The sequence below is a fragment of the Canis lupus genome, chromosome 9 (assembly GCF_003254725.2).
Source record: "Canis lupus dingo isolate Sandy chromosome 9, ASM325472v2, whole genome shotgun sequence".
In the NCBI taxonomy this organism is placed as follows: domain Eukaryota; kingdom Metazoa; phylum Chordata; class Mammalia; order Carnivora; family Canidae; genus Canis; species Canis lupus.
The window spans coordinates 43,279,412-43,305,804 of NC_064251.1; the positions used below are offsets into that span (position 1 = coordinate 43,279,412).

Here is a 26,393-nt window from a genome sequence, read left to right on the forward strand (position 1 = left end):
CAAATGTGAAACCAGACCTCAGGAGAGGGGTTGGGACTGGCCCAAGGTCATGGGGTTTCCAATGACCAGGCCTGACCCTTCCTTCACTATGTTGTCCGACTGGGAGGTGGTGGAGAGAAGCCCTCCAGAATGTGGCTGACTTCTCCTGGGAAGGGGGTATTTCTCATTTCCTAGTGCTGAGATAAGAAGAGGCTGGGCCCAGGACTGGTCCACAGACCAAACCAGTATACCCTATGGACAAAGCTGTCTTTTGGATCTCCATGGAAGCCCCAGAAAGCTGCCCAATCCAGGCTCTCATTGCCTCAGCTCCACCTGTGCCTCCCAGAATTTCCAACTATTGTCACCCAAGTCTTGCTGCCCCTCTTCCTCAGGCCCAGCTGTGGGCAGAGGGCAGAGAGGAACACCTGGCAGGTGTTCCCTTGCCAAACAGGGGCATGTGGGCTCCCCGCCTGGGCTGCCAGAGAAACTCCCTTGCTCTTCCCCTCTCTTTCTTTCCCTAGCTGCTCCCCTGGCCTCAGAGGGGTGTGCAGGGGTCTGCATCACCATCCACTGGGCTCTGGGGTTGTGACCAGTCCCAGGGAAGCATCAGTGAAGGATCCTGGCCTTTTACTTATCTGGCAGTCAGGGAAGTGGGGGTGGGGGATGCCCCTGCACCCACATACCAGACATCTGAGTTCTGCAAATGGACCTGGAGAGCTAGCAGCACTGACAGGGCACTTACTGACTTTATTGACCCATCCTGTGCTCTCGGACCAGAAGACTAAATAAACCACAAAGTGTGGGTTTGCTTCCTGGGCTTTCTTTAACCCAGGCCTTCACCGGAATTCAGCCTGGAGCTGCCCTGGTTTCTTGCACATGGCCCACAAACAGGCGCTGAAGCCCCAGGCATTTCCACTCCTGACTGACTAGGGTGAGTGTGGACAACTCTTGGTGTCAGCCGGTACAGGTTTCTAAGTATAGACCCCATGCAGCCCCGTGGCTGCTGGTAAGTCCCAGGATACCATACCGTCTGACAGCATCCTGGCCTCTAACACCAGGTGCTGAGGGGAGGGGAGAGCTGTGTTCCTCGGCCCAGCCCCGCCTCCTGCCTTAGAGAACAAAACCGGTATTTGAACACCATAGGCCAGGAGTGACCTCAGCACTCAACCAACCCTACTGTTTAATTATTATCAAGAAGAGTAACTTCCCATCACCGGGAGAACATATGCGGTGACCTGAAGGATGTGGGGGGGGGGGGGAGGGGGGGGTCGAGGAGCTCTTGCTCTGTCCCAGGTCCTTGCTGCCCTATTCTGTGCTGGTGCTAATGGAAGTCTTGTGAGAGCCGGGGCTTGACATCCCCTGCTCTACCGTGTCCTAGTTCACGTTTTGTTTTTAGACAGCAGCTGGGATGGAATGGGCAGGAATTCTCCTCAAAGCAGTATGGACTATCAGTCTCCCTGCCCTGAGCTCCAGGGTCTGAGTCCTTGTCTTTGAGACAGAGCAGCTTCACCTGCAGGGTAGTCGGTGGGCGTGTGGGGTCACCTGCAGCAGTTGGTGAAACTCATTTCCTAGTGTGCTTTCAGTTTAGGGATGATCCAGGGAAGTTGTTGCACATGGCTTAAAAGAACTTCCTAACTCAGACTTGGCTGGGCCCTTCTGTGTGGGTGGGCAGGTCACGTCAATATGTGAGGCTTGGGGGTGTCGAGTTGCTTGGGGCCATGGCTTGAGATAGCAGGGCCACTCCCCAGGCCTGACTGATGTCTAGCTGAAGGTCCAGCTCAGAGCTGGGGGTATGCCTTTTCTTTGTATACCAGTTCCCCTGACTCCAGCATGATTGCTTTATGCGCTTTCCCACCTCGACTGAATTAATTTTAGGTCTGAAATCACTTGTAGGTATTGAAAGGCTGGGGTACTTTGTTTTTTTGGTGGGGTTCTAGGGCCAGCATGGACACCTCACAGAGAAGGCCTGGCCACCCCATGCTCTGTTCCCCAGGGCATTTACTTCTGGGCTGCCTCCCCTCCTCATGTGCCTACAGAAATAAAGCTTTAGAAGTTGCTAATCAGACAGTAGTTGGGAAGGTGTTACATTCTTCACATAGGGTCTCCTTGCTGGGGACTCCTTGTAACTCTCAGATGTGACTGTTGGTCTGCACAGTTTTGTATTAGTTGCTACCCTATAAAAATCAGCTATTTTACTTATTTTAAGATTTTATTTATTTATTGAGAAAGAATATAAGCAAGGGGAGGGACAGAGGGAGAAGAAGACCCCCCCTCCAGCAGGAACCCTGAGATCATGACCTCAGGTAATGTCAGACGCCTGACTCAGCTACCCAGGCACCCCCAAATAAGCTAAAGTAAAGATCCAGATTTTTTTCAATTTTTTCATTTTAATTTTCTTTTCTTTTTCTTTTTCTTTTTTTTAAAGAGATGGGGAGAGAGAAGCGGGGAGGGAAAGGAGGGAGAGACTCTTAAGCAGGCTCCATGCTCAGCACAGAGCCCAGCACGGGGCTCAGTCTCACAACCCTGAGATCAAGACCTGAGCTGAAATCAAGAGCCGGGTGCCCAATCAACTGAGCCACCCCAGCGCCCCCAGATTTCTCTATGTGAGATCTGGCAACCCTTCATTGCCTCACCTCAGAACCCCAACACTGAGTGCAGGCAAAGAGTGGGTTTCTGATTAGCATCATCCTTGCTGCTGTGGCTTTCTTGCTGTCCAGTAAAGAAGAAAAGTGTCTCTACTACTTCTATCTCTAATAAAAGGTAGATCAAGTGGGCTACATCCCCTACTGGTCTCATTTCCCACGGCCTGGCCCTGAGGCTTATGTATTTGAGACCCTTACTCTCCCAAGTAACTTGCTGACTGGTGGATAGCTTTTTTGACCACAGCTTTTAGGTAGAGTGGGGTAGTCCCTCTCTCCAGTTCAGTGATCCAACCCTGTAGGAGAGGAGGGGTTAGGGAATGGAAGGGGCAGTCAGAAATGATGACATGTTGTGCTAGCGCTCTCATTTCATGGATGGATGTACACAGTTCACACTCCGGAAAGCAGGCTTGTCCGGGGAGAGGGGGGGCAGCTCCGATCTAAGTGGGACCCTGGATTGGCTCTTTTGTCCCAGTACATCCACCCGCCCCCGTTATGTCTTGCCAACCTCTGGTTTGAATTGGTGCATAAAAAGGGCAGAGGAAGAGAGGGAAGGTGGCCCCTGCTGCCTTGTTCTGTGTGCTGGGCTGATGCATGAAGCTTCATGGCAGTGGGAGAAACTTCCCAGCTAATTTGAAACGTTAAGGGAAATACCTTTTTTCTTCATTGTTTTTTTAAAAGGAAATGGATTTAAACATATTCTTTTCCTTTTCTAGGAGGTTGCTTCACTTGATGAAGAACAAAGACTTTCTATTACACAGTATAGTTTTTTTTTTTTTTTCAGAAAGCAGGTAGAAATTAATTCATTTAATTTACTTTGAAAAAATTAATCTATTAATTGCTTCCCAAGGCTTTGGCATGTTGAGGAATGTCAGTGAGAAATAGTTGAAGGAGCCTTGCAATCCACACACATGGGTTTCAGGTCTGGCCCATAGTTCGGTAGCTTGCCCTGCCTGAGGACTCCGAGGCCTGGGAAGGTGCACCCCACTGCCTGCCTTTGCTGAATCGTGCTGAACAGAGAGAGCATACAAAGCACTGGGCACATCGTACTGGGCAGATGGTTTGTCGTAATAAACGTACTTATTATGTTTGAGAACTGGAAACTTGGTGTGGGTGGGGAGGAAAAGAATAGAAAGACAGAAAGGAAGGCAGAAAATCCCTATTTGCATTATAATTAGATTGGGGCTTGGGTTTCTAGGCTGGTTTCAGAATCTCTTTTCTGGGGGAACTGCTGAGTCATCACAGCCTGGGGGTGGTGGTGTGGAAATGCTCCTTTGGTGAGAAGAGGGGACACTCCAGGGAAAGGTGGCGGGGTCATTTTGTGCAGTTGTGTAGAGGTCAGCATCACTTCCATTCGTTCTTGACAGTATTGCCAAATTAGTTTCCATAGTAGAAGGAGGGAAAAAGATGTCAAAACTGCGTTTGATGAAGAATGTCATGGTAGCCAATAAAGGAAGATGCATGGATCGAACAAAAGCTGCTGCCTGGAGACATTTATCTGACCAGCCTCCCGTCTGTACTGTTCTTATCAGCAGTTTCCTGTGACACTGTAGTTTGATCATATGGAAGGATTTCTGACAACCAAGGGTTTGTCCAGCCAATGATGAGCTAGCTTCTTGGTGCTTTTTCATGCCTATTTTTCCAAATTTCGAGGTGAATCATTCTAAACAGCTCTGAGATTCTTGTCCACAACCCTGGAGATCGAAGAATATACAGACAAGACACAAAGGTGCAGGGGTGGGGTGGGGTGGGATCTGGCCTGACCCCAGGCCTCAGCTGTGGCCTTCCACCACCAGGATCTCAAATCCCACAGCCCATTGCTCTAAGGACTAAAGCCAGTATCTCCATCAGGTTCTGTTTTGACACCTGAGTCTAAGATCTATACCAGCATGAATTGACAAAAACTTTTCTAAAATAAAATTGCACAGCTTGCTGAAATCAATGAAAATCAGCTTAGCTTCTGAACTACAAGCTTTATATGAATCATTTAATGTGGGATGCCTGGCCTTCCCTGATAGAGAAAATCTGGGAAATATTGAAAGGCGCCAAAGAAGAGGAAAAAGAACCTAATCCCCAATCTCATCCTCCCCACCCCTCATCAGGTAGCTCTTTGAGTTTTCTCTGTGCTAGGCCATATCATACTGCTTTGCAATGACTTGTTTTTATGTCAATCACCTGCAAGCCTCTTGAGACCAGAGACCTGTCCCTTCTCTCTGTGTTTACCCCGGACTTGATATCACATATGGCTCAAAGCAATCAGCCAAGGTGGGGGGTGGGGGGGTTCCTTTTTCCTTTATTATTATTTTTTAAGATTTTATTTATTTATTTATTCATAAGAGAGACACAGAGTCAGAGGCATAGGCAGAGGGAGCAAGCTCCTTGTGGGGAGCCTGACGTGGGACTTGATCCCAGGACTCCGGGATCACAACTGGAGCCAAAGGCCCAACCACTGAGCCACCCAGGTGCCCCTCCTTCCTTGATGAGAAGAAGGAACACAAGCTTCGAAGTCAGGCCCTGATTCAAATATTCACTCTCTCTATTAGTTTTCTGTTGCTGTATCACAACCACAAACAGAGCAACTTGAAACATCCCCCATTTATTAGCTCACGGTTCTGTAGGAGGAGAACTGGATAGAGGAGCTCAGGTGGGCTCAGCTAGCTTTTCCCTGCATAGGATCTCACCGGGCCCAAGAATATTAGGTGTCAGCAAGCCTGGCCTCTTACCTGGAAGCTTTGGGAAGAAGCAATGTCTAGGTGCGTTCAGGTTGTTGGCAGAAGCCAGTTCCTTTTGGGTAGGTCTGAGGCTCCCTTTACCTTGCTGGTCAGCCAGGGACCACTCTCTCTGCTAGAAGCCACCTGCATCCCTTCTCACCTGGCCCCTCCATTCCTCCAGAGGCCACATGGAGCCCTTGTGACACTTGAGTCTCTCTCTTCCTCTCTGCTACCTTGAACCCTTGAAAGGTTTTTGAGAATTAAAACCTTTAATTACAATTAAAACCTTTAATTAATTAATTACAGCAAGGTATAAGGGCCTATACGGGGCTCGGTGAGGGTTCATTCGTTTTAATCCTTCTCTTGTTGAGCCAATTTTATTTGGAATCTATCTTGTCTAATTCAGGTATAACAAAGTGGTAAAGGGCCATCTTTATCTGAAGTTCTTGTCATTCTAAAAAGTTGTCATGATTCATCATTTTTCTGTGCAGAGGCATGAAAAGAAACAAGTGGGCAATGTGCCCTCATTGTAACTTCACTGTTTTTCCTTTCTTTTCCTTCCCCCACCCCGACCCTGAAGCTTTGGTATCTTGGCCTCAGCTGCTGTCTCTGGTAGCGCTGGGGGTGGGGGTGAGAGCTGGCGGCCTGTGTCCTCTGACAAGTGGCAGCTTCTGGTCGGAGGCTGGCCTGCCGGCACCTGGCCCCTGCCAGTCAGCGGAGGAGCCCAGCCCTGGCCACGGAGAGGATGAGGAGGGCGCCAGGGCCGGCCTGACTACTCACTGCTATCTGCCTGTCCCTTCTGTGCTTCCTCAGGAGATCCTCAGCGAGCTCACACTGGATGCCCTGCTGGACATGAACGAGGTCAAGGTGAAGGAGACGCTTCGGCGCTACGGGGCCAACACCGAGGAGTGTGGCCGCCTGCAGTATGCACTTGCCTGCCTGCGGAAAGTGACAGGTCTGGGTAGGTAGGACCAGCGTCCCCGGTGCTGATGGCAACCCCATCAGCTTCCTGTCCCTACACTTGGGCTGGGACATCAGCCTTCTCCAGGCCTGTCCTGGTTCCCTGGGGCCCCTGATGGGGGTGGGGCAGGTGTAGCCCAGGGCTTGTGGGACAGCTTGGAAAGGCCAGAGAGTGTGTGGATTGCCCTGACTTGAGATATAGGGTTTGCATCCTGACTGGTCAAGCTAGGAAAGCTTTTGCCATGGTCAGAGGCCCTATACCGGGCCACTAGGTGGGCCCTGTGGGATTTCCCCTCTTTGGAGCACATCTGTTGGGCTCTGAACCCTCCTGAGGCTCCCTGCATTCCAGCCCCATGCTCACCCTGGCTCACCCCCAGCCTATTCCCTACCTTTTCCTGTTCCCACTGGATGCTGGGCTATCTGCTCAGAAGGCAGTAGCATGATGAGAGAAATTGTATGGTGTTTCAGCTGTGAGCATGGACATGGCCGCCCCAGGCAAAGTGTGTAATCCTGGCATTAGAATGAGCTCCTCAGGAATTATTTGCAGGCTTTCTAAATCTTGTCTTAAACAGCTTCAACTGCTGTGATTTAATATTCCCACTACCATGCCAATAAGGCTTTAAAATGAGCCTAAAGAATAGAATTAGTTCTGTTTTTTTTTTTTTTTTAAAGATTTTATTTATTCATGAGAGACCAAGAGAAAGGCAGAGACATAGGCAGAGGGAGGAGAAGCAGGCTCCATGCAGGGAGCCCCATGCGGGACGCGATCCTGCATCCCGGGATCACACCCTGCACTGAAGGCAGATGTTCAACCGCTGAGCCACCCAGGCGTAGCAGTCCTGTTTTTGTTTTTTGTTTTTTGTTTTTTGTTTTTTTTTGTTTAAGATTTTATCCATTTATTCATGAGAGACACAGAGAGAGAGGTAGAGAGACAGGCAGAGGGAGAAGCAGGGTCCCTGTGGGGAGCCTGATGTGGGACTTAATCCCAGGACCCCAGGATCAGGTCCTGAACCGAAGGCAGTTGCTCAACCACTGAGCCACCCAGGTGTCCCCAGTCCTGTTTTTAATTATCTGAGCCACCTATCTTATTTCTGACTGCCTGTGGCTTCAGGAAGCTATCGAGGTTTATGCTCTGCTTGATTTTTTTCCCCCCAGAGGGGAGTGGGCTTTATTTCTTCCTGGGCCCTACTGTCCCCCAAGTCCTCTGAACACAGTGTGGAGAGCTTCACTCAGTTCAGAAGACCTTGACAGGCCAGGCCTTCCAGCAGGTACCAAAGAAACATGAGAGAGATGTAGTCCTCCTTCTCATCCCCACGTTTTACAGAGAAGGCTGGAGACTGAGCCCAGAGAGAGGATAGGGCTTTGCCGAGGACACACAACAGTGGGTGGCAGAGCTGGAATTCCAGCCTCAGTCTTTGTTGATGGCTAGGCTGTGTCTACACTGTGGAAATTTAGAAGTACTTGCCACCCAAGCTGGGATTGGGGGTAACTAGTCAGCCCTCCCTCCTTATACCTGAATTGTAAGGAATGTGGAAAAGCCAGCTGTCAAGTGGTGGTGACCTATTTGTGTTAGGAAGGTGACTGCCCATCCTGGGTGCCAAGCTAGGGAGATCACCAGCTCATTAAGCACTAATTTATTAAACCAGGCACTTGCCATGTGTGTGGCAATACCTTTTTAAGTGGTGGTGTTGAGCGCCTATTGTAGCTAGAGCATCGGAGGCATTGGGTGAATTGTCTGGGGTCCCACATTCGGCACTCGGCAGAGCTGGGTTTCTTCCTCAGAGGGTGATTTTCTGCTCTGCCCTGGAGGAGGCTTCTGGGGAGGAGGGGATCTTTTCCACATCCTTCTCATCTGGTCTCAGCTTGTACCCTATGCTTGGGTACCAGCTTGGGTACCCCTATGTCCCCAAGAGGGTCCTGGCCACACCCAACCCAAATGGGTCTGCCGAGCGGTGACCATGCTTCAGGGGCATCTGCTGGGAACTGAGTGGGTACCGCCATCACCGTGCCTCTCAGATCATGCCATCAGAGAGTCTGTTGCAACTAACAGGGCTTGGTGAGAGCAGTTTATTTGCAGTAAAGATGGATGGTGGAATCCATCTGCCTGGGCCTAGCACTCTTAGAATCCATGGGACCTTTGTTACCTAACTCCTCTGTGCCTCAGTTTCCTCATCTGTACAATGAAGGTAATAACATTTTCTCATAGTGTTGTTGTGAGGATGAAATGGGTGAAGGTCCAGTGCTTAGGCGAGAGCCTGGGATATATTAGTGCTCTTTTCAGTATTGGGCTTGCAGGGTCATGGAAAATGTTGAATACATTGACATTGTGGCCGCTGGTCTTAAGAAAGGTAAGGGATAGTTTTCTGTGCCTGTGGCTAGTGAACAGGAGAGACTATTTCTGCCCATGCTTCCTGTCCCTCATCCGTAGCACACATCACTAACTGCTCCCAGGCTCTTCCTACTGATTGACTCCAGGTCATCTTCAAGAGCCACTGCCGGTTAACTGGTATTGGCATGTGTGTCAAGACCCATCTGCCACTTCTGTGCTGGTTCAGAGTGATGCTGATCAAATGGGCAACTGGAAGAGTTTGCGATTTGTTTACTTGGGTGGCAGACTTGCCCATGGGTTGTGGAACTCACTCTTTGCTCCCCTCAGTAAGAGACAGGCCAGTGCATCCTAGTAGATGAGTTTCTGAGTTACAGTGGTGGCTGCAGTTCTACAAGAGCAAATGCAAGGCACGCACAGGCTGAGTAACTCCCTCTGTAGAACTGGCTCCTGAAAAGAAAGTCCTGATGCCAGGGAGTAGGAGGGAGGGTGTGTACAAAGAGCCCCTGGGAGTCGGGAAGGACAGTTTCTCCCCACCATCCCTGATAAATGGCTGTATGGGCTGGGCTTGAACACCTCTGACCCTAGGGAGCTCTGCAGCTCTCCAGGCTGTGTCGTATTTGTAGGCTGTTCAACATGGACAGCCCTGTGGGAGGAGGCCCAGTGCTGTGGTTGGTACTGAGGGCTCTGTTCCTGGCCCACTTCTCGCTTAGCCGCCGGACCTCTGCAGTGTCTGTGGCCTCTCTGATGTGATGGGAAGACTGAGCAAGATGGGGAACAAAGTAGATGACTCCGATGTGGAAGTTCATTTGGTCTTGAATCAAAAGCTACCTTCTCGTACCTTCCACTCATTGATAAAACCGGGAGGGAGGTGTCTTTTCCTTTCCTGCAGTGGGGTCTCTATAGACAGGCTCATTTCTCCCTGCCCCCAGCCCTTTGGTATCTCCCCAAGCCTTCTAAGCTCCAACCTGAAGTCCTTAGGGAGGCCTTCAGGACCCCTCCTGAGCTGGCCCCAGAGGGGCTGACCAGCCCACTTCATCTCTTGCATCTCTTGGGCTCGTCCTGACCTTGACCTCTCAAGGCACAGGGAACGCTTCATAGTCACCAGATGGTGCCATGTGCTCCCTGCCTTTGCACATGCTGTTCCCTCTGCTTGGTGCACCTGCTTTGCTGCCCTCTCCTGCTGGCTCAGCTCGGGTGCCACTTCCTCTGGGAAGCCCTGGACCTCCAGGCTAGTTTGGGTCCCCCTCCTCTGTGCTCCCTTGGGGCCCAGGCATCTCTGTCTTGGCATGGTACTGTCACCTTCCTTGGACTCTTGGAGCACAATGGATGCCTTTTCCAAGGTCTGACACCCGGCCTCAAGTATATGCTTGAAAGAATGGACAGACTAGACTGTTGAGTCGGAACTGCCCCATGGTCTTAGGGGTCTTCTGTGTGGGAAGCCAAAAGTCATGGGCTCCTCTCAGAAGGAAGTGGCTATTGATCCTCTTTTATCTATCTATCTATCTATCTATCTATCTATCTATCTATCTATCTATCTATTTTAACCGGATTTCTTTCCTAGCAAATTTCCAGGGCAGATTACTACTGAAAGTTGGTATGCTCCTCTCCTGGTGCCTGAATTTTCTTGATGTAGTCATTCCCTTTAAGCACCCCAGCTTCCCCTTCCTGACTCCTAAAGATCAGTTACCACTTCCCTCTCTGAGGTCACCCATTTTTGGGTTGGGTTTCCCGCGTTGCTCCCCACCGACCTGGCAGCAAGAATTCTGGACAAGCCATTCTCTCTCTGGGCCTCATTTCACCTCCATAAAATGGGGACAGTAATACCTGTGCTGGTGCCCTCGCAGTCACAGGTGACATGGGTGATATGTGTGTGTGAGAAGCCTGTATGAAGGCTGGTAGTCAAAGCCTGCTGTTAAGGAAATGTGCACCCCTGGACAAAGTGTTACCATCTCTGGGTGCTGACCCACCTCCCTCTAGCTCCCATCATCTGTGACTCGACTTCTTGGCCCACAGGAGGGGAGCACAAAGAAGACTCAGGCTGGAGTTCGTTGGATGCCCGGCGGGAAAGTGGCTCTGGGTCTTCGGTGGATACCCCATCGCCAGCCAGCCTGCCCTGGCCCCCAGGGAGTGCCCAGCTGGGCAGAATGGGCAGCGGTGCCCAGGGCCCACGCTCCGTGTCCGTGTCAGCTCTGCCCACCTCAGACTCCCTGCCCCCTGGCCCCTGCGAGGGCCTCTCGGACACCTGTATCCTCCTGCACACCAGTGGTCGGCTGACTCCCCGGGCCCTGCACAGCTTCATCACCCCCCCAACCACACCCCAGCTGCGAAGGCACACCAAGCTGAAGCCTCCGCGGACACCACCCCCGCCCAGCCGCAAGGTCTTTCAGCTGCTGCCCAGCTTCCCCACACTCACCCGGAGCAAGTCCCATGAGTCACAGTTGGGGAACCGCATTGATGAGGTCTCCCCGATGAGGTGAGTGCTCAGTTTGCCGTCCCCTGAAAGTTCTGTCTGTGGTTTTCCCATTATAAAGGTAATATGGGCTTTATTTTAAAAGGACAAATAAAATCAGTCAATGTAGAAGGGTGCAGAGTGGGGACGCCAAGGTGGCTCAATCAGTTAAGCATCTGCCTTGGGCTCAGGTCATGATCCTGGGGCCCTGGGATGGAAACCTGCATCTGGCTCTTTGCTCAATGGGGAGTCTGCTTCTCCCTCTCCCTCTCCCCTACCCCCTATTCATGCTCTGTCTCTCACTCACTTTTTCTCTCTCAAATAAATAAAATGAAATCTTTAAAAAAAAAAAAAAAAAAGTGTGCACAGTGAAAAGCACCTGTGTCTCTCAGTTCACTTCTCCAGGCTTCATTACTAGGTTCTTTCTGGACACACACACACACAGAATGGTACCATGCATCAGTCAGGATAGACTACATTATGCTGCAGTAACAAATAACCCCTAATTCTCTGAGTCTTAAAACGACAGAGATTTATTTCTTGCTCATGCCACCTGTCCATTGTGGGTTGGTCTCATTCCAGGTCCCAGGCTGACAGAGCAGACACTTTCTCAAACATTATCTGGAAAATTCCACTAGGGCAGAGGAAGAAAGAATTTTAGATGTTACACACTAGTGATTAGATGCTCTTTCCTGGAAATTCCACTCACCATCACGGCCCTACCCAAAGGAACCAAGAAATGTAATTCTCCCATATGCCCAAATGGGGAGAACTGAAATATATGACTGAAACCTCTAATGATTGTCAAATACCATGTAGTCTTTTCTAGACTCTATTTTCTTTCCTCCAAAGATTTATTCATTTATTTGAGAAAGCATGCAAGCATGAATGGGGGGAAGGGCAGAGGGAGAAGGAGAGAGAGAATCTTCAGACTCCCTGCTGAGTGCGGAGCCTGACATAGGGCTCGATCTCATGACCCTGAGATCATGACCTGAGCTGAAATCAAGAGTTGAATGCTCAACCAATTTAGCCACCCAGGTACCCCTAACCAATGTTTTTCAACTTACTTTATATCTGAGAACTTTATGTACATATATCTTAAAATATCTTTTTTATGTTAAAAAAAATTTTAATCTACTGAAATGGGTATTAACAGTCACATGTCTCAAGATGTAGAAGCCTTGTGGCTCCTGTAGTTTGTAGGGGGCAGACAGTGTGAGTTACCCTCACCATTTTTCCTGTCATCCCATTCTCCTTGGGGAGCCAACCAGGTTATCAATTTTGTATATACCTATAATTATTCAAACTACTTCATCTTTTTTTTTAACTACCTCACCTTTTTAAAAAAAATTATTTGAGAGAGAGCGAGAGCACAAGCAAGGAGGAGCATCAGAGGGAGAGGGAGAGGCAGACTCCCTGCTGAGCAGAGAGTGATGTGGGGCTCCATCCCAGGACTCCTGGATCATGACCTGAGCTGAAAGCAGACACGTAATCGATTGAGCCACCCAAGCGCCCTCAAACTACCTCCTATTCTTAACCTTTTCATATCATTGCAGTGTATAGTTTACCTACCCTCTCCCTTCTTGATGGACCTTCAGGTCATTGTCAGTTTTGCTATTACAAAAATTGCCCTTGTCGGCAGCACACAGGGGAAGAAGGGGGGAGTTTTCTTTGGATGCCTTCTACTTTCTTGTACCTCTGAGGGTTGGGGAACTCGGCTTTTCTCCGGACATGGGCTCTCCTTTTCAAGTGTGTAGCTCCAGTGTCCATTAGGGGTAACTTCTAGCCCTTTCCATTGAGGAATTGTCTCCATAGTCACATAGCCAACCTTACCCCATGCTTGGGGGGCTCAAAGTCCTTACCTGAGCACATTACCCAGTCCCTCCCAAGAGGGGATATCCTGGGGGACATGCTGAACCAGCGTGGTGCCATCCCACTTTCTCTCTCTTTTGTCTCCTGCAGGTTTGGTAAGAGTGATTCATTTTCATCCCCTCTGCCGCCTGGGAGTCGTGTTTGTGTTGCTGTCCCCATCTGGGGTGGATTTCTTTGAACCTGTCCCAGTCCACTTGGCCTTTTCACCATTCAGAAGCAGAGGTGCTGGGAACCACCTCAGGAAGTAGCTCTAAGACAGGTGACCTTAGGATGATGTGAGGTGGCCTCAGACCAGCCAGGAGCTGCTCTCTGCGAAGCAGAGACCTGGAGAGCATCCTGGGCTGCAGGCAGTACCTACTCAGGCCCAGTCTGTACCTCGTCATCCCCACAGGTGACTTCTGGCAGGGAGCCTTGCCTGCTGGGCTGCCATGATAACCAAGAGGTATGCACCATATGTCTGGTGTAGGTGGATTTTAGCTGTCCACAGAACCCAGCTGATGTCTTGGGACCTCTCTTTTTAGGGGACAGGCAACCTTGCCAGCAGGAATGTAGCTTGGCTCTGAATGAGGCCCCAAGAGATCGGAGGATGTGAATGAGAATTCCCCTTTAAGAGGGGAGACCCACGTGGCCCCTGATCCCTTTATCCACCCATCCACCTCCAGGTCAGAAGTGGGGTCTTGCACTCGGCTGTTGTGAAAGGGCTTCTCACTCCTGAGTCAGAGTGGAGGGAAACTACCATGCCTTTGGGGTCTGCTTTGAATTGTCTCAGTGGAAATGCAGAGACGTCTGATTTTTGCCTGAGCAAAATAGCAGTTTATTTTTTGTCCTATCCTGAGCTGGCTAAGCAGAGTGACAAAGCTGTCAGCAGGGTCTTAGTGACAAGGTAGGGGGCAGTGGGTTAGGGGGATAATAGGCTGTGTAGCTCTGCCAAAATGAAGCTGGCTGCAGGACCACCAGAGAGGCATAGAGTAAGCGAGGAGGGAGGCTGCACTGTCCCTTCCCCAGGGCACAAGGCGAAAACCTCAGGGCCCTTACCAGAGCCTTGGAGGAGAATCCATCATCAGCATCCTTAGGACAGCCCAGTCCCCACAGACTCCCAGTTGCTGTGGGACTGCTTGCCTAGCTTGCCAGGAGGCAGGACAAAGTCTTCAGGGCGAGTATTTCATCTAGATGAGGGGTGCTTGATGCCTGGCCCTTGTGCCCTCTCACCTGCCTCGTATCTCTCACCCACAGCCGACATTACAAGTCCACTACAGGTTGTATATATGGTCGAAATCTCATTTTTCCTACAGTCTGTTTCTCTTAGGCTGGCAGCCTAATCCCTTTTACACCCATGTACTTTGATGGCCTTGGCTGTTCACAGTGAAGTGGGTCCCAGGAGGGAGGCAGGACAAGTCAGTCCCAGAGCAGATATGCCAGAGAGAACTGTGGTAGTGTGATTGTGGGTTCCCAAATCATCAGGGGGTAGCACAGGGCCTTTTGGTCCTGATCAAACCCCCTTAGTGTGGGAGGAGGAGCCAGCACCTCCGGCCCGTCCTTCCTTCTCTGTGTGCTCAGGTATGTGGTACTTGGCATTAAGTGAACCAGCACTTAATGAGCACCAGGTATGTGCCAGGCCAGCACGAGGAGGCAGGGGGTCTGGGATTGTTGCTGATTCTGAGGACAGGAGACAGCCACAGATCCTTCAAGCACCATGTTCCTGACCTTTCTGGGTTATGGTTCTTTTTGATAACTGGATACAAGTTTAGACCTACCTTCCAGGGAAAAGTCCACCCACAAAGCTTTCCAGTCCAGAGGATTCCCAGAACCCCTGAAGTCCATCCAGGGACTCAGTTGAGAACCCTTCCTCTAGGAGGAGGTAGGCAGTACTGAGTAGGGGCAGAGGCAGGACTGGGAAGTGGGGGAGGGGCAGGAGGCAGTGGGACATGTGGACTGCCAGTGGATGCAGAGCTTGCCTCCAGGTGTTCCTCCACTGCCTGACCTGTAAGGCCTAACCACTAGGGATGCTGTTCTTATGGGGGAACCCAGGATTAGGACAGAGAGAGCCTGGGGTCCCCTCTAGGAAGGCAGACATAAGGCTCATCTCAAAGCTTGCGATCTGAGACTCCTCCAGAAGCCAGTGGGACTGGCCCAAGTGGGAGCATGATACAACTTCACTTTGTCCTTGCTCTACCTGCTAAGATCTGGCTCTGGTGGCTCTCAGAGCAAAATTCTCAAGGTGCTTGTAGCTATAAAGGTCCTGGATGTGCTACATGGCTGCTCAGCCTCAGAACCTCCGCCAAAGATCAGAGAGCTCCTACCCACTAAACAAGAAGAGACCCAAATTAAGCCCTTGCAAATGATGACCTAAGGATGTGTCCATGAGGGAGCGCGAGAGGTGGGCATAGGTGGAGACTTCTGTCCTTACCTTTGCTTTGCCTGCTGCCTGCCACTGCAGCGAGGAGCCACACAGCGATGGTTTCATAACCACCTGCAGAGACCAGACAGTAATGTTCACAGGAGAAGCAGGTCAGGCATGACGGTAACTACACTGCCCCATTAGTCTCCCTGGACCATCCCTGTTCTGAATGTTAGGGACAACTTTATCTACTCTGCAGCAAGTCGTCTCACCCACCTAGCCTGTGGTCTCTGATCTAGAAGGCCACAGGTGCACAGGCCTCTTCAGCCTGCCTGACCTGGCCTCTTTCCCCACAGATCTCCCACATGGATCCCCACAGATGGTACGAAGGGATATCGGACTGTCAGTGACTCACAGGTAGGTCCAGCCGGGCTGGGACAGGAAGGGGACGTAGAGCTGGACTGGGGTCTGCGTGTGGCAGGGCACCCACTGAGGGGTCAGTCTTCATTGTGGGTGGGTGTCCGGCCTGATCCCTGTTTCTTGGGGCTCTTTGCCTCTGGCCTGTCCATCACCCACCCATGTGGAGCCCCTGCCTGTCACCAGTGGCTGTATGGACTCACTGGACCCTCCCTGACCCCACCCCTGCTGAGGGAAGACACCGGTCCCAGGAGAAACACGGTTATGGTCTCAGGGAGGAGGAGCTGCGAGCTTCCTGCAGGTCCCACTGTGAGATCATGTTGAGGCCTACAGCTGGCCTCACGTCAGAGTCCATGAAGCTTTGAAACTCCAGGGTCCCATGGCCCATCCCTAAAGTTCTTGGCTTGGTAGCCTGGATTTCCAACAACTTCTAGTGACTCTGGTGGCTGGTGTGTGTTGTCATGGGTTGACACAGGCCCATGACGTGGATGGACCAGGAGACTTGGCCTTAGTTCCCGTGAGGCTGGGGTGTGCCACAGACAACAGGCCTGCACAGCATCTCATCACCCTGGACAACCACTGGAACAGTGCCTAGGGATGCCGGTGCTCTGGCCATCCCTGCCACAGACTGTTGGGAACACACTTATCAGGAGCTTTGCAACTTGCCAGGGACTTTCATTTCCCCCTGAGCATGAACTGTAGCGGCAGTGAGCCTGGAAGACTGGCCTGGAATTCTGGCCAGAGCTGGAGACCCAGCTGTGGCTCTGAGGGCTTAAGTAATTGCCTAAGGTCATGCTGCTGGTGAGATAGTGGTTGAGTCCTCTGACTGGCACCCAGGCACCTCTGGAGCCTTGTCAGGGCTGAGTGTTGAGGAAGAGAGGCCCTGGTGCCACAATGGGGACAAGCCCTTCATGTGAAGGTCCGAGGTCTTCCCTCCTCTGTCCCCAGGTGCCCAGCGGGATCTTCCCAGGGTGTGAGGCTGGTGTGTGCCACAGATAACAGGTCTGCACGGCATCTCATCAACAGGAAGCCCACCTATTCTTCCTCCGTGAAAGTGGACAGTGACTGCTAACGAGTATGGGGTTTCTTTCTGGGGTAATGGAAATGTTATGGAATTGAATAGTGGTGATGGTTGCATATACTAAATATGCAACTAGTGGTGCATCATCACTAGTGGTGCATCATCACTAGTGGTGATGTGAATATACTAAAAACCACTGCATTATACAATTTTTAAAGGTGAATTTAAAAAAAAAAGATTCATTTATTTATTCATGAGAGACACAGAGAGGCAGAGACATAGGCAGAGGGAGAAGCAGGCTCCCTGTGGCAGGACCCTGATGTGGGCTCAATCCCAGGACCCCGGAATCACTACCTGAGCCGAAGCTGATGCTCAGGGTTGAGCATTCCCTGCTTGGTTTTTTAAGCCCTGGTTCCAGGCCTCTCTCGCTCAGCAGGAAAATCTTTTTTTTTTTTTTTTTAAGATTTTATTTATTTATTCATGAGAGACACACAGAGAGAGAGAGGCAGAGACACAGGCAGAGGGAAAAGCAGGCTCCATGCAGGTAGCCTGACATGGGACTTGACTCTAAGATAACCCCTTGGGCTAAAGGTGGCTCTAAACTGCTGAGCCACCCGGGCTGCCCTCAGCAGGAAAATCTAAAGTGCTTTAGTCTAATCATGGTCCGTTCCCAGTCTGGGAAGGCTTTTATGCCTACACCCTTTCTAGCACTTGCCTCTTCTCAGGGCCAGATCTGACCCACCACTTTGCCCCGTTTTCAAGATTTCCGAGTGGAGGTCCTCTCACTGAGCTGCTCCCCTTATCCCCACTGTTGGCATGAGAGAAGATTGAAGCCCAGAGAGAGTCTGTGGATCCCAGATAGGTAGGATTAGGGCTCCTAAAAGGTACATCAGGGACATGAGCACCTCTGTCCTTGTCCCTGGAAGCACCCATCTTGGCTGGGTGGAGACTGTAGCGCTCGTGTGCACTACATATTCACACATGTGATCTCCTCAGGTCCCTATGAGGATGTTGGCCTCATTTATAGAGGCTCCGAGGCATCCCACAGCCAGTAGTTGGTAGGATTCACACCGGTGCAGTCTGATCCCAAAGCCCATGTTCTTTCTCTATGCTCTGCCCTCGTGGTCTCAAAAGCTGTGCAGCTCTGAGTTTAGGGACCTGGGGTCCAGACCCTGCTGCAGCAACATCCCAACTGTGTGACCCCAGGAAGTCACCTAACCTCTCTGGTTCCTTTGCCTGTGTACTAAGCATCTGCACCCTGGGGTGGAGTGAGCTAATGTTCATGGATGTGTTACAAACTGTTTCCCAAATAACTGTTGCTATTTGTTCTGTTGTTACTATGATCTACATGCTTTCAAAAATCTGTTCCTCCAAAAATGTGCGTTCTTCCCTTCAGCCTTCCCACTCTGGGGACTGCCTTAGAGTTTTTCTCTGCAGGACACGTCTACCCACTCAACCCTCGTCCTTCCTTCCAATCTATCTTTTGTGTTTTTAATTTTTTTTTAATTTGGATTTAATTTGGATTGAAATACAGTCAAAATTCAAGAGGTATAGAAGGGTGACTATACACACACACACACACACATATGTATACACACTATATACTATATATACTACATATATATGCACATAATACATACATAGTCCCCTCCTGCTGCTACCCCCCAGCCCTCTAAGTCCCCCTATAGGCAGATCTTGGCAGTTTTTTGAGATATTTTTATATAAGCAAATACATATGTATACTATATACACTGTTCTATACTCTGCTTCTCTTGTAAAAATGGAGGCATAATTTACATAGAGCTGAGAGCACAAATGCATTTTTACATATGGATACACCGATGTGTGTCATCCTGGTGAAGATCTAGAATATTCTGGCCCCCCAGAAATTGATCTTTGGCCCTTCTGGGTCCATAGCACTACCACCACGGGTTACTGTTCACTTATGTCTTCATTGGTTACATTTTCCTATATTTGAACTTCATGTAAATAGAGTCATGTACTTCTTCCCTTGATAATGTAATTTGGAGATCATCCTGTATTTGTACAAAAAGAGCTTTCTTTGTTTTCTGGCCTCATGGTGTCTGATGGTGTAGTTGGACTGTACTTTGCAGTCAGCCGTCTATACACCTAAACAGCATAGGTTGTTTGCAGTCTTCTACACTGCAAACATACGGCAGGGAGTAACCTTGTCTGTACATCATTTGACATCAGTTGGAAGTCACTTCCTAAGTTGGGAGTCATTCGGTATACACTCTTGTAATTTTGATGGCTGCTGCCCCAGAGCTGGTATCTGTGATCATACTAACTTTGGGGTTTTGGCAATGATGACTTTACAGCGGGGAAATCTGAATGCTCAGGGGCAGGCAGTGGCCCTGGGTGTCCCTGCCCTTCCCTGGGAAAGGCTAGAGGCTTTGGGATGGAGCCTAGTCTCCTGGTTTTCCTGGGGCCCTTCCCTGCCCAGGCTCTGGTTTCCTAGCCATGTGAGCATTTTCCCGTCTACCTTCTGCAGATTCTCCACGAAGTCTTGGCTGTCACAGGTCTGCCATGTGTGCCAGAAGAGCATGATGTTTGGAGTGAAATGCAAGCATTGCAGGTGATGGGCAGAGGGTGGAAGAGGGTGAGAGAGGCGAGTAAACTCCATACTTTTAGTTTAGTAAGAGTCCTACTACTTGATTCTTGGCCATAGGTTGAGTCAGAGCGCAAGGGAACGCCTTTGAGAGTTCTTAAACCTATTATTTATAATCCCATTTGACATACCTCAGTATGATCAGCTCTCTGTAGGGAGATTAAGGAAGCATCAAGCAAGGCATTTCCAGAAGAGGATGTTTGAGGTGGGTGTTGAAGGAGGAGTAGAAGTTTACCAGGTAGATAAGAAAGAAAAGAATTCCAAACCTTTGACCTTGTACAAGTCCAAGAGGAATGGGAGGACTGTTCTTATCTATAAGGAGTTCTGAAGTTTAGCCTTACATGTTAGCACACAAAGTGGGGAGAAGGGTCAGGTAGAGGTGAAAACAGAGATGACCTGTGGTATTCACAGAAGAGGAGAGTTCAGGGAGAATGGCTTCTCTACAAACCCAACTTATTTCCTACCATTATGCTTTCTGGTAGGACAGAAGGATGAGGAAGGGAACCGTGTTAGGGGCAGAGTGGCCTCTGCTGCTATCAGCTGCCTTCATCTTACAGAGGATGGACCTGGAGTCTCTGCTCCCAGATCACAGCCCCTTCATTGCTTTGTGACCCGGGGCAAGATGCCTGCCCTTTCTGGGCCTCATTTCACAACCGGGCAGGCGGATGATCCCAGGCTCTTTATCTATCAGGATTGCTTCAAGATTCTGATCAAGATGCGTGTAATAAAAGCATCTCGGCTCCCACCAGACTGGGTCTCGTGCCTGTCATTTGGATAAATTGTGTTTTCCTGATGACTCCCCTGACCACCAAGGAGATAATGTCAGAGCTTTCCACCAGTCTAGGTCTTCTGTGGCTCCTGGCTTTAAATTGGGGACCCCCTCTTCTTTTCAAGCAGTACCTTTCACATGGAGAGCATAGCATGATCTTTGAGCCCCACACTCTCCTACAATTGTGGTTTAAGGTTGGTAGGGCACCAATATCAACCCATCTGATTGTTGAGAACCACCAAGACATGGTGCAGCAGGTAGGACCAAACTGAGGGCCCTGCTCTTTCCAATTTGGCCCCCCAGCTGGCTCTCAAACCACGTAGCCCATGTTGGAATGCAGCAGGAGCCACCCTGTGCATTCCTGGGATCCCTTTGGTCATGTAGATGCTCTCCTTCCAATTCATCTTTTTTTTGTAAGTTCCTATTTTCTCCAGTTTTCTGAATGTGAGTGGAGGGTCTCCCTTTTCTTTAGAGAAGAGAAATAGATGTGTGACTCACACAAGTTAAAATGGGTGCAAGTAAAACTGCTCCACTCTGAAGATTAGGCATACACCAAAGGGAAAGTGTCCTGCTCCCCATAGCTGCTAGGGCAATTGATGTGGGATGTTCCAAACTCCTGAGCTAATGTTTGTTGAGAAATGTGTGGAGATTGAGGCAGCCATGAGAGAGTGCCCAGAGCTGCTGGGCCCAGTGCCCAGAGCCCCCTGTGCGAGCCCTGGGAGCCCCGAGTGGCCCCCTGGGCACTGACCCTGCCTTCTTTCTCAGATTGAAGTGTCACAACAAGTGTACAAAAGAAGCCCCTGCCTGTCGAATATCCTTCCTTCCACGTGAGTGTTCTGCTCTTTGCTTTCACTGGGTTTGGGGTGAACTTTTCTGTAGCTTGATCTGCTCCCTGTTAATGGTTTCCCCTGTCATTTCTCAATAGAACCTCGGCTTCGGAGGACAGAGTCTGTCCCCTCGGACATCAACAACCCAGTGGACAGAGCAGCTGAGCCCCATTTCGGAACCCTCCCCAAAGCACTAACAAAGAAGGTACGCTGGTGGCAGCGGTGGTCCCCTGGTCAGCTGCTTCTGCTGGGAGAAACCCGTCCTGCTCCTTTCCAAAAGGGAGAGTTGAGCAGGGAAGTGTGGGGCGTGCAATCCAGGATCCAAGGCCAGAGGGTGGCCTTCAGGGATTCTGTCTTTAGCCATTTTTAAGACCTCATATTTTATGTCCAAAATCATAGTTAATGTGCCCATGACCTCCTTCCCCAGTTTAACCTGACGTTTCCTGAGCATGTACTGTGAGTTGGGAACTTTTTCCATCAATGTGTCTTTTGATCCTCACAGTAGTTGTAAAAATCGCATACTGATGGTACCTCGGTTTTAGATGAGGAAAGTGGGCACAGGGTCCCCCGTGAGTGAGGGGCAGGCCCAGAGCCGGTGTGCTCTGCCATAACACAGGTTTTTGAAAGGAGAGTCTCAACACACCTGTTGTGGCCTCCAGGCACTAGTGGCTTCTGATGGCAGCTCCCTGGTGACCATACAGCCAGTGGCTTCCCCACTCTGCCCCGATGCTGCTGCGGGGGTGGCTTTGGGTTTTCAATGTGTTGTGTCCCAGGCCTACACCGGGGCTTAGCATGCCCTTGCCTGCCTTACTGAGGGGCATGTGACCGGCTTCTCCAAGGCTTGGGCCAGGCTGGGGTGGAGGTTCAGGCAGGGAGAAGAGAAGCAGATGGCACAGCTGATGAACACCGGGGACCTGAAGATCCAGCGTAAGGGGCTGCTCCACATCTCACTGTCCAACAGGGGAGGCCAGTGCCTCAGAGCTGACTTCCTCATGGGCCAGCCCGTGCTGTCTCTCTGGCCTCCCTCCCCCATCATTGCATTTCCCCCCGAGGTGGCGTTCCCAGCAGGAATAGAGGTAGAATGGAGGGTGTAGGATCACAGACCTGAGCTCCAGTCCCAACTAGTCCCCTTTCTTGCCCCTGTGACCGTGGGTGAATTCCTTTACTTCTCTGAACCTCAGCTTCCTGGTTTGTAAGTGGGGATGAGAATGCTTCGTTTTCAGGGTGTTGTGAGGGTAACGAGATGACGTTCATGAACTTGCTCATCAGGAGTAGTGGTGGTGTCCAGGCTGTCACAGATAGACACACTTCCTTGGGAGGGACGCTAGGCCCCGGATCTGCCACTCCCACCCTGCCAGTGTTGTCCTCTTGTCTGGCAGCACCAGATGCACCCCCATTTATACCATCTCACCACATTCAGTCCTTGTTGGTTTTTCAGGACCCACTCAGGCCCCTCCTCCTCCAGGAGGCCCTCCTGCGTGCACCTGGTCGGCCCTGCCCCGACATAGTTCTAGGCTATGCCTTCTCTTACCTCACTGAGGACACTGGCCAGCTGTCATCCTTCCCTCACCCCTATTTGTAGTCGTTCTCATAACCGGAGCTAATGGTTACTGAGTTCTTGCAGGCACTGTGCTGAGGGCCACGTGTTTGACCCATTCATCTTCAGGGCCTTCCTGTCTCTCCAGCCTCTCCTCCAGCTGCCTCTGCTCACAGCAGCTCTGCCCACACCCACCTTCTCGGGTTTACACACTCCTCAGGGACACTTTGCCAAGATGTGGGCTAAGGACCGGGGCCTCTGGCTGCACTTACCCCCTTCTGGATGCTTTTGGCAGCCTGACCGCATGGCACAGTCACCTGTCTGCCCGCGGAGGGCCTATCTCCCCAGCGGGGGGGTGCTCTGGAGGGCGGGGCCTTGTCGTCTTGCCTCTACCTGGTGCCTGCATCAGAGCCTGGCACATAGCTTGTGGTAAGAACATGTTGGCCTTGAACGCTGAGCCCGTGAAGCAGCAGCCGGTTCTTATAGAGAACCACTGTGGCTCAGAAAGGTGGGCTGATTTGAAGCAAGTCACATGGGCGCTGAGCTGAGGAGCCTGGGATTCAACCCGCCTGCCTCATAGCTTTTCCTCCTCCCCTGGCGGGCCTAGCCCTGGGGAACAGAGATGGGATGCAGGATCATTGCGGGGTGCACAGGGAGAGGACAGGCTCAGTGGACCCAGCTCCCTCCCCCACTGGCATGTGGCACTGGGTAGTGGTGGCTATCCCTGGACTGTGAGGCCCACTGCGTGGCTCTGGTGGATTCTGGGGTCCCCAGAGCCTTGATGGTCTGCAGAAGAAAAACCTATAGAACTCAACATTCAACATAATTTGGCCCCAACTTTGTTTTAAAGATTGTATTTTTAAGTCCTCTCTACACCCAGTGTGGGACTCAAATTCACAACCCCGAGATCGGGAGTCATATGCTGTACCGACTAAGCCAACCAGGTGTCCCTAGCCCCCAACTTTTTTGACCAAGGAATTCCAATCCTGTCCCCTAAAGGATTGGAGTTTGGGTCTGGGAACTTGGTCAGGGCCAGTGTCCCACCTGACACAGAGTCCCTCTGTAGCCCTCTCTCAGCTGGCCCTTTGACTTTGCTAGGGCCCAAACCACTGGGCAGTCCTAACCAGTAGGTCTGCAAAAGAGTGGAGGGAGCATTTATTTATTAGACACCACTGTGTACCACATACCAAACACTTGTCAGAGGCTAAATTCATTAAGAAACCCTGTAATTCATTAAGAAACCCTGTTGTGTGCTTGGCTCAGAGCCAGGCACTGGGTTTATGAGGAGCAGGCCAGTCCCTGCCCTCACAGGACACTCTGGGGGGTGGGGGAGAGACATTTTTCAGAAACCCCCTAAGATGAGGAAAGGTGCTAGCTATAGGAGGAGCATGGTCCCCACTGGGCTTGAGAAGGGCTTCTGAGAGGAAAGTATGAGATGAAGAAAGATGAGCAGGTGTCCCCCAGGGGATGGCATTGAGGTGAGGGTCTCTCTGTGCCATTCTTCCCTTGAATATTAGACCAGTAGAATGTCAGGATGCCCTGGGCAGACTTCTTCATTTTTAGGGAGGGAGGGGAGGGTCCCAGCATGGGGTACAGGAGGCAGGCTGGGCAGGGCAGTGACAGTCCCTGCCCACTTCTGGTGTCTCTCGTCCCACAGGAGCATCCTCCGGCCATGAACCACTTGGACTCCAGTAGCAACCCATCCTCTACCACCTCCTCCACACCCTCCTCGCCGGCACCTTTCCCAACATCGTCCAATCCATCCAGTGCAACCACACCCCCCAACCCCTCTCCTGGCCAGCGGGATAGCAGGTTCAACTTCCCAGGTAACCACACCTTGGGGCTTCTGTGTGCCTTCAGGGTAGGGTCAGATGCCCCTTCTCAGCATGCCCCAGCAGGCTCAAGGTCAAACACTGCCACCACTAAGAAAGAGCATTTGCTGGGAGCCAAGCATTGTGCCAAGTTCAAGTACATTACCATATTTACACCTGATGAGAGCTCTGAGGTAGATGCTGTTATCACACCCATTTTACAGATGGGGATACTGAGGTTTCAGAGGAAGTGGCTTACTCTGAGCTGTATAACACGTAAGGGACAGAGCCACCATCAAGGCCAAATCTGTCTGGCATAAAGCCTGGATTCTTGACAGGATCCCCAGGCTGCCCTCCCATGCATGTGGTGGCTTCTCCTAAGCATTGTTCACTCAGGACTTTGAGCTCTCAGGAAGCATGGCAGGCAGCACAGAGGGCTGGGGCTGACCCAGGAGGTCTGGGAGAGGGACTCTGAGGCTCAATTGCTTACCTGCTCTGTGATCTAAAAAAGCTGCTTATGGGGGAACTTTTGTTACCCCATGAAGTTGGGATTTGGTTTATTCCTACTGTGCAGATGAGTACACTGAGTCTCAGGGGTGCATGCTAGAGGTAACCTTTGCCTCCACCATAGCCCGGGCTGCCCTGCACTCTATAAGGCCAGGGTGCCCCCCTCCCCACCCCCGTCTCAGCAAGGCCCACTTGCCTGTCTCAGGACACACCTTGGCTTGGGCCTCCCTCACATCTCCTTGCAATTGGTCTTGGCCCTTCAGTTGGCAGCCAGGAAGAAGGAGCAGCCACTGGGACACTCCAGTTTGCTCTGGGCCCAGTCAGGTCAGGCCCCACCTGTCACTGGTCCTTGGAGCTCCAGACCTGGTGGGTGGGTGGAGGGGTCAGGGCCACAGATTTTCCTGTGCCGGGGGACTCTTAGCTGGGGCCACATGCAGCCAGCAAGAGACCAGGTAGCCTCTCTGGGCCCATTTTACCAATGTGCCAGGGATTTCTTTTAGGGTCACTGGGAAACTGAGATTTTTGTGGGAATCTTTTCTCTTTTGCCTGCCCCTTTGCTCTAAGATGCACCTGGCTGGATACCCTCTGCATTGTCCCCATCACACCTATCCCCTCCCTGCAAGTGGAGCGACAGCCCCTTTGAGCGACCTCCTCTCCCATTCGGCTCTGTCATTATGCTCTGAAACTGGGTCTTTTGCTAAACTCCTAGGTTGGATTTTTCTAAAAGGAAGTCCCTGTTTGAAAAACAGGCCACAGAAAAAGTCCGTTTTGTGATGTCAGCCAGAGCCTCTCAGCTTTCCCTGATGGGCCCTCATTGTTCTGTGCACAGAGCCCTCCGTCTCTCCAGGATCTGTGGTCTCGCTGGGCATGGCAGTGCCCCTGGGCCTGGCCTGGTGGTTAATCTGGGAAGTCACAACTCCCACCATGCCCCCATTCTGCACTTCGGGGGAGCATTTCTGTTTACCTCCAAGAATAAAGCCGGGGAAAGGCTATCTGTACCCCTGTTTGACAATATGACAACTGTGTCAGAGTCCAGAGCCCCAGCGCATCCCCTTCAGTGAGCTGGGTTTTTGTTTTGTTTTGTGTGGGGCGGTCGGGTTGCCAAGGGGGTGAATGTGGGGCTGAGGCGGGCCACTCCTCTGCGCATGGCTCAGCCAGCTTTCACCATTTCTTCCCCCTTGGGTTTTGCCCCAGCTGAGCTCATACAGACTGCACAGAGAAGCAAGCCTGGGAGATAAGGGGAATGGGCCAGGGCTCTGCAGCAGATCCTTCATGGACCAGTCCTTCCTGGGGGCTCCTGCCAGCACCCATTTCCTTCTAGCCCCCATCCTCCTTCCTGCATGGATCACCCTGCTCTGCCCCATCCCATAATCAGCCCGTCCCCCCCACCCCCGCCCCGGCCAAGCCCCCGCATTTGCTGTTCTGTGTGTGTGACTCACCTCCTCTTCTGTTTAAAGCTGCCTACTTCATTCATCATAGACAGCAGTTTATCTTTCCAGGTGAGTCCTTTGCATGGTTCCACTAACTGCCCCTCACTGTGAGCCTTCTGTCCAGCCCACCTGGGCATCCTTTCCCTGGGCACCTCTGAGATGCTGGAG

General features: G+C 51.2%; 1 protein-coding gene across 2 annotated transcripts in view; it reads left to right on the forward strand.

The window, feature by feature from the left end:
• KSR1 (kinase suppressor of ras 1) overlaps positions 1 to 26,393 on the forward strand; it is a 155,218-nt gene that overhangs the window by 103,271 nt on the left and 25,554 nt on the right. For both annotated transcript variants that reach the window (XM_025476441.3, XM_025476443.3), the window contains exons 3-11: positions 6,143 to 6,290; positions 10,632 to 11,091; positions 13,030 to 13,034; positions 15,634 to 15,694; positions 19,228 to 19,311; positions 20,879 to 20,940; positions 21,039 to 21,145; positions 24,135 to 24,303; positions 26,253 to 26,294. In XM_025476441.3, the coding sequence (XP_025332226.3) occupies positions 6,143 to 6,290; positions 10,632 to 11,091; positions 13,030 to 13,034; positions 15,634 to 15,694; positions 19,228 to 19,311; positions 20,879 to 20,940; positions 21,039 to 21,145; positions 24,135 to 24,303; positions 26,253 to 26,294 (1,138 nt within the window). The remainder of the gene's footprint in view (positions 1 to 6,142; positions 6,291 to 10,631; positions 11,092 to 13,029; positions 13,035 to 15,633; positions 15,695 to 19,227; positions 19,312 to 20,878; positions 20,941 to 21,038; positions 21,146 to 24,134; positions 24,304 to 26,252; positions 26,295 to 26,393) is intronic.